The 7,997-nt window shown below is 45.3% G+C and overlaps 1 protein-coding gene across 1 annotated transcript; it reads right to left on the reverse strand.

The window, feature by feature from the left end:
- Positions 1-6,531: 6,531 nt before the first annotated feature.
- On the reverse strand, positions 6,532-7,305 carry LOC130022094 (zinc finger protein 345-like; the record flags this gene model as incomplete). Its single annotated transcript, XM_056112826.1, is given in 1 exon segment — positions 6,532-7,305. A coding segment is annotated over 1 exon segment (774 nt), but the record flags the coding sequence as incomplete, so codon positions are not given.
- Between the last annotated feature and the right edge of the window lie 692 nt (positions 7,306-7,997).

The following is a 7,997-nucleotide window of genomic DNA, read 5'->3' on the forward strand; positions in this document are numbered from 1 at the left end:
TACAGTGTCATTTGCCATTAGGGAGCTGCCCCTCAAAAATGAACAGTACTTTTATAATTTTGGAGGCACCACCGGCGATATGGACGAGAAACGTCTGACTGCACTCAGGCACCCGTCCTGGTCGAGCTTGGAGATAGACCTTGGGCGGGCCAGATGCAAAGCAAACGCCCTAACCGCTGTGCTATCTCTCAGGTCCTCTAAGTGAACCTGCAGCTTCTACAGCAGTGAGGTTGGGGCCAAACCGTCCAAGACAGGACCCAGCGCAGTTCCGAGCTGGGAGGGTAGGGATGGCCCAGCGCCCCCCCCCACCCACTCGGCCCCCGCCCACCTGCCACCGTCCCACGGCGGAGCTGCAGGGGATCCCCAAAACCATGAACTCACACCTGCGACCTCTGTGCCCTGGCACAGCCCCCGCTGCACTCACCAAAGCTCCGAGTCCCCTACAAAACCCCGCCGGGTGGCAGGAACCGTGTGGATATCAGTTGAAAAAGCTTAAAATTGTCCTTAGAGCTGGCTTTGCTCTGCCCCTCAAGCAGAAACCGGGAGGCGCGGTGCAGGGTGCTCACGGGAGGCCGCTAGTGTCCTGCCACTAAACCGGCCTTCATAGACCCCTTTCACAACGGACAGACAGCCTCTTCTCCCTTCACCTGCTTAACAAATGGAGGCCTGATCCAGCATCTTGCACCTAAACATGTAAATGCCCTGCTGTGAGGTCACTTCCGCTTCTGCAAGCAGCCTTAAAGGGCCAGACACCAGCTGCGCAGAGAACAACTAGGAAAATGCAGGTAAATGTGTAAGGCTGGTTGGCTGGACCGAAAGCACAGTGGATAGAGTGTTTGCCTTGTACGCAGCTGACTAAGGTTCAATCATATGAATTCTATACGGTCCCATTTTGGTGTATAAGAGATTGTTAGGATTTTACTGCTTCCAAATTGTAAGTCTCAAAACGTTTACCCTCAATGTTTGTGTAAATCAAAGGGAAAACTGAATACAATGAGTGCAGATATGCTACAGCGAATGAAGTGCTTCCTTGCATGTGGCTCTACCTGGACACAAATTATGGACAGCACTGCGGGATGTGACTCCCAGAACATAACACAGAAGGCCCTGAAGAATAGAGGTTTGGCTGTCTATACAACGTCAAATAAGGCTAACCACAGCATCCTGGTTGATCTATGCCATGATCTATGCAAAGCAGGGCCTCTGTGTCAAGTCAAAGTCACAGCAAAGAATGAAACCATGGTGAGTCGTGACAGTACCCAGCAAAATGCAATGTTAGTACCTATTTACTTCTTATTTAATTCCTTCCACCTTACCTTATCACTAAGAACCATTATTTACCAGTTAACATACTGGGAAGTCCACATGCCAGGACATTGTCATAACCAGGGTGCAGGGGATAATCAGCAAGTACCTTTCACTTACGGTACTAGTATCACAGGAAGCTTTCACATATAACAGGATTATTTCCTTCCTTCCTGTACTTTTGTATCTATCCACCACCTACTTGTTGAAACTAAAATTGTTTTACCTAAAGGCCCTGTTCTGACGCCGGCCTTTGTTATCATGGAAGTGATTGATCCAACATAACTTTTATATTTACTAAAGCTTGAGGGAACATGAAAGCTTTCCTATATTCCTTACCTACAGGATTTTCTCCAGGATTGTCTTTAAAGTTGCAGGTGAGAATAATTCACTTTCCACGTTCTTACATAAATATACATATATTCTTACATATATAAATATGTCTATTTATATATAGCTTCTGTCCAGTGTGAATTCTCCTATGCATAAGGCCCGAGGATCCAGGAAAGTCCTTCCCAAACTCCTGACAGATGTAATTTTTCACTGCAAAATGACTTTTCTCATGCGCAGTAAGGACTGGAGACAAACTGAACACCTTTCCACATTCCTTACACTTATGAGGTTTCTCTCCACTGTGAATTTTCCTGTTCAGAAAGCTATCCCAATTGCATCAAAATCTTCCTGCAGTCATTTCATATATAAGGCCTCAATCCAGGATAAATTTTTCTCACACACCAAAGCTTGAGGATTGAGTAAAAATCTTCCCACACCCCTACATATGTCTTCTTCGAGAATGAATTTTCCTATGTTTAATAAGGAGTTAGGGGAAAGTGAAGGCTTTGCAAAAGTCATAACAAACGTAAGGTTTGTCTCCTATATCAAAATTTCAGTGTCACAAAAGGATTGTGAAATAAGCAAAGGCCTTGCCACACTCCTTACATATATACATGGATTCACTGCAATGTGCGTTTTCTTTTGGACAAAAAAGTTTGAATAGTAAGTGAAGACCCTCCCATAGTAGTGACACAAATAGTGTTTCATTCACCTGTATGAACATTCCTAAGCTCAGAAAGACCTGAGGTGAAAGGCCTTTCCACCAACCTCACATATATAAGGGTTTTCTACAAAACAGAATTTATGAAAACTAAGACTTCAGGAAGAAGCAAAGGCCTTCCTACATTGCTCCCAAATATAAGTTATCTCTCCATTGTTCCAGTGTGAGTTTTTCTGTGTATTAAGGCTTGTGGAATAAGCAAAGACTTTCACTCTGTATATGCATATGGTTTCTTTCCAGTGTGACTTTTTCTGTGCATACTAAGATGTATGAGTCAGAGAAAGGCCACAGCACATTGCTTACATGCATACGGACTCTCCAGTAGGAAATCTCCTATGTATAAGGTATGAGGATCCATCAAAGGCCTTCCCACAGTCCTTAAACAGTTTCTCGCCTGTGTAGATGTTCACATAGTCCCACCGGGGTCATGCTGGACTCAAAAGTTTGTCCTCAGTGCTTACATTTCTGGGAATTCTGTCCAATATGGGCTTCTATGGGAAAGTGATGGTGCTGAAGACATGGGAAGAGTGATCTTCTGATCACCCTCAGAACACATCCCACCTGTCTCGGCATCCCTGTGGGGATGAGGGCCAAATTGCTCACTTGAGCCTTTATCACAGTGTGCAGGAAGAGACATTCCACCAGGGCTGGCTACTGCCATGTAGAAGAACAGAGGATTGCACTCATTAGTCTATGCCATGAGAGTTTTCCTGTCAAAAGAAATTAAGTTCTTTAGGTAGGTAGCTGGTAGGGCACGGGACAATGAGTTTCTTGGGGAAATAATAAATCCAGATGGGGATGAAAGCAGTGACTCCGAAGCCAACCCTGGGGATTCAGAGAGGAACTGGCTTAGTAGAAACCCAGAGAGTTGGAGACATGGAAGAGGAACAAAGGCTGGTAAGAACATCAGAGAGCAAGGTCTGGCCAACGCTCTACCCCTTGACAACACGCTAGCAGTGGACTCTCAGCTTCAAAGAAAACCCCAGGAGGCAGTTTCAGAAACATGATTTCAAACTGAGAGTATCACGATAGTACAGTGCGCTGCATGCAGTCAATCTAGGTACAATGTCCAGAATTCCAAAGGGTCCCCTGAGCACCATCTGACTAATAGATGGATGGAATTTTCCTTTATCCAATCGTAAATGTTTCCTTTTTTACCTCTATTATTAGTAAAGTAACATGGGTGGGATCCAGGAATGTGACTATCCTTGTGAGAAATCACAGGTAAACGGAATGGTCTCCTGGAATGTGGAGATCTTGGGACCTGACCCATATTCCCACTTAGAAAAGATTTCATCAAGGCGCCCCTTCTATCCTTTCAAACAACATTCTGTGCACAGTTACATGTATCTAAACTCTCCAACTGAGACCAGAGCAACTGTAGATCTGGGTAAGGTGTTGTTTGCACATGGCCAGCCTAGGTTCAATCCCCAGGATCCTGTAGTTTCCAGGAACACCATCAGAAATAATACCTGAGTGAAGAGCCAAGAGAAACCACTGAGGATCACCAGGTATTGTAGTATAATAGTGGTCTGCCCTTGCTCCCTGGCAGGTGAGATCTTATGTTTCTTGATTGCCCATAACCTTTCAATTACCTTTGTCTCCTGATCAGACTTTGACTTGTAAATATTGTCTTTCTCTTCTCCTTAATGTCTTTTGCATGGTTAGCTATTTCAGAGCAATTGCTTTTTGTATGGATACAGGAAGACAGTTACAAAGAAAAGCCTGAGCTTGAGAGTTGGTCTCCAGATAATATTACCTCCTGGACATCTGCTGTCTTGACTGAAGCCTCAGCTGCCCTTACTTCCTCAATCTCATAAAGAAGGGTCCGATGCGGGACTAGACGGACCCAGGGCAAGTGGTGAGCTAGCTACGCTGGCATCGAAATGGGCCTGGCCAAAGTACCATAATGCTTATCTATAAAGCCTGGTCATGGACAAATTTTGTCATGAATCAAAAAGTAATAACTAGACTTGGATGCTGCTGGGATTGGGAGTGATTGATCTGGCCTGAGTCTGAATCTGTGGAGATAAGTCCCCAGGAGAGTCACCAACAAGTCTAAAAGTGTCTATTACTATGTCCATACAGAATGGTAATCTTTAGGAAGTAAAACTAAATATGTCAATTCAGTTGCTGGTCGAAGGAGAGGAGTAACACACCTTTAGGGCTGCTTTTTCTTCATGGGCTGCAGGTAATGGGGAAGTCTAGAAAATCATTTTTCATTGCGCTTCCCGTGGTGAGGCGTGGATTGGGGTCGTGGTGAGAGAAGAAAAAGAGCAGCTTAAGGGAGACAGGGGGAATGAAGGAGACTGAGAAAAGAGATGGTCTTCCTCCACCCAGATCCCCTATCTTCCAGTATATAGGCGTTACACCCACCAACTGCCCCTGGTGCTGTGTAATCCCATCAATGGCCAAGACTCAGAGACTAAAAAACCCTGCTCCTGAAAGAAAACAGGCAGTCTCCTACCTCCGTGTCTGGCTTTCTCACTGGTGCCTTTTGGAGGAGGGTGTGTTAAGTTTCCCTCCCAACCCCGAGCAGAGCCCCGGCAGCTCAAGACCTCTGGTTCGAGCCACAGCCATGCTTAAGACCACTCTCCACAAGTTCGGAAGAGCCTCACGCATGAAGGAACTGGCAGAGAAACCCAGGTGTGCAGGACCTGGGGCTGAGATCTCCAAGCTGCTCGTATTGGGACTGGGCCTCCTCCACCCATATCTCCCAGCTTCCAGTATGTAGGCGTTACACCCACCAACTGTCCCCGGTGCCGTATAATCCCATCAATGGCCAAGACCCAAAGACTATAAAACCGTGATCTGGGAAGTGCACAGTCACACGAAATTTTATTATTTAGTCTTAATCTGGAAAAACTGGCAGGCTACCAGAAGTATCCTGCCCACACCGCAGTCTGGCAAACTCCCCATGGTGTATTCAATATGCCAAAAACCAGTAACAATCATGGTTCTCTGATGATTCCTGAGTGTATAAGTTAGGAGAAACCCATGTGAAACGTGGAGTGTGACACAAAAAGCAAAAAAAAAAAATACATAATCCAAAGAGTAAATTTTCAAGGCATATACCTCTCACTTGTCTAAACACGCCCCAAAGTGTGAAACCCAGCACTGAAGCCAATGAAAATGACTGACGGCAAAAGTGCCCTTTCCTTTGGGGCTGCCAGTGAACATATCTGGAGTTTCAATAAGTGTTATGTCCAGTCCAAAGACTCCAAACAGGGTCCTTCACAGTCTCAGGTAGGGAGGAACGAGATGACCAAGACCCCCACTCTTTGCAGGCTCCTCACACCAAGGCCTGAAGTCCATGTGCCCAACCTCCAGTGCCGTCTTGGACCTGGATCGATGGTGGCTGCAGGGGCCCTCAGGATAATGCACCCTCACCCATGACACCTGAGCGACAGAACAGCACACAATGCACCCCTCAAAAGCTCCACATCCACTAAAGCCTGGATATCCAGAACAAGTAAGGAACAAGCGTGAATGCACTATACAAGCTGGCTTGACCTATGCTCAAGTTGCAAAACCAGGATTTGCAGGTGCTCAAGCATCCCAAATCCTAACACAGGAAATACTGAAGAATGAAGGATTACCTATTTTTCCATTTTCAAAGTATTCATTGCTGCATCTTGGTTGATTTCTGCCATAATTCCCGCTAACCAGCCCCTCTGGGCCAAGCCAGAAGCATAGCAAACAATAACAGAGTAGTGAGCCATGGCAGCTCTGAGCAGGAGGGTATTTCTGTACCTGTTTATTGAGTCACCTTCCTCCTTATTTTCATCACCATGACCCATTATTTACAAGTTAACATACAAGCAATTCCAAGCACAAGAATACTGGCATAGGTGCAGCCCGAGTGAAAATCAGCAGGCTTCAGCAAAGGACTTCCCACATTCCTTGCATATATACAGTTTCTCTCCACTGTGAATTCTCCTATGTATAGTCAATTGCGAGGATGAAGTAAAGGCCTTTCCACATTCCTTACATATATATGGTTTCTCTCCAGTGTGAATTCTCCTATGTACACAAGGTTTCAGGCTTCAGCAAAGGACTTCCCACATTCCTTACATATATTGTGGTTTCTCTCCAGTGTGAATTCTCCTATGTACACTAAGTCTTGAGGCCAAAGCAAAGGCCTTTCCACATTCCTTACATATATACGGTTTCTCTCCAGTGTGAATTTTCCTATGTACATTAAGGCTTGAGGCTTTCGAAAAGGCCTTCCCACATTCCTTACATATATACGGTTTCTCTCCAGTGTGAATTCTCCTATGTACACGAAGGCTTGAGGCTTCAGCAAAGGACTTCCCACATTCCTTACATATATACGGTTTCTCTCCAGTGCGTATTCTCCTATGTACATTAAGGCTTGAGGCTGTAGCAAAGGCCTTTCCACATTCCTTACATATATACGGTTTCTCTCCAGTGTGAATTCTCCTATGTACATTAAGGCTTGAGGCTGTAGCAAAGGCCTTCCCACATTCCTTACATATATACGGTTTCTCTCCAGTGTGAATTCTCCTATGTACACGAAGGTTTGAGGCTCCAGCAAAGGCCTTGCCACATTCCTTACATATATACGGTGTCTCTCCAGTGTGAATTTTCCTATGTACATTAAGGCTTGAGGCTTTCGAAAAGGCCTTCCCACATTCCTTACATATATATGGTTTCTCTCCAGTGTGAATTCTCCTATGTACACGAAGGCTTCAGGCTTCAGCAAAGGACTTCCCACATTCCTTACATATATACGGTTTCTCTCCAGTGTGTATTCTCCTATGTTCAGTAAGTCTTGAAGCTCTAGCAAAGGCCTTTCCACATTCCTTACATATATAAAGTTTCTCTCCAGTGTGAATTCTTCTATGTCCACTAAGATTTGAGGCTTTCGCAAAGGCCTTCCCACATTCCTTACATATATACGGTTTCTCTCCAGTGTGAATACTTCTATGTACACTGAGGCCTGAGGATCGAATAAAGTCATCAGCACACTCCTGACATATATAAGGCTTCTCTCCACTATGAGTTTTCATAGGTCTATTAAGACTAGAGGTCTGAAAAAAGGCCTTCCCACATGTCTGACATTCATGAGGTTTCTCTCTTGTATGAATTCTCCTATGCATAATAAGATGTGATGATTGATCGAAGGCCTTCCCACATGCTTCACATGCAACAGGTTTCGCTCCTGAATTTATATTCATATGGTCATGATGGAGTAACCCTTGACTCACACTTTGTTCTTGGGGGTGACTTTTCTGGGGATTCTGTCCACTGTGGTTTTCTAAGGGAACACCACAGTGCTGAGAACATGGGGAGGCTCCCCCACATTCCTTACACGTAGACGGGTTCTGCTCACGGTGATTGTGGTTGAGGGTATGTTGCTGTGAGGGACTCACTATAAACAGTGCTTCTCTCCCTAGCAGGTGCCCCATTGGGGAATTTTGTGTCTGTGAACTGAGAATAACACACTCCAAGGAACTTTTTCCAGGAGAGGGCTTCTTCAGAGTGAGGTAGCTCTCACCATTCTGATCACCCTCAGAAGACATCCCACCTGTCTCGTCGTCCTCATGGGGCGGAAGGCAGGATTGATCACTCGAGACATCATACAGTGCAGGATCAGAGACATTCCACTCGGGGT

The sequence above is a fragment of the Sorex fumeus genome, unplaced genomic scaffold (assembly GCF_029834395.1).
Source record: "Sorex fumeus unplaced genomic scaffold, SorFum_2.1 ptg000019l, whole genome shotgun sequence".
NCBI lineage: Eukaryota > Metazoa > Chordata > Mammalia > Eulipotyphla > Soricidae > Sorex > Sorex fumeus.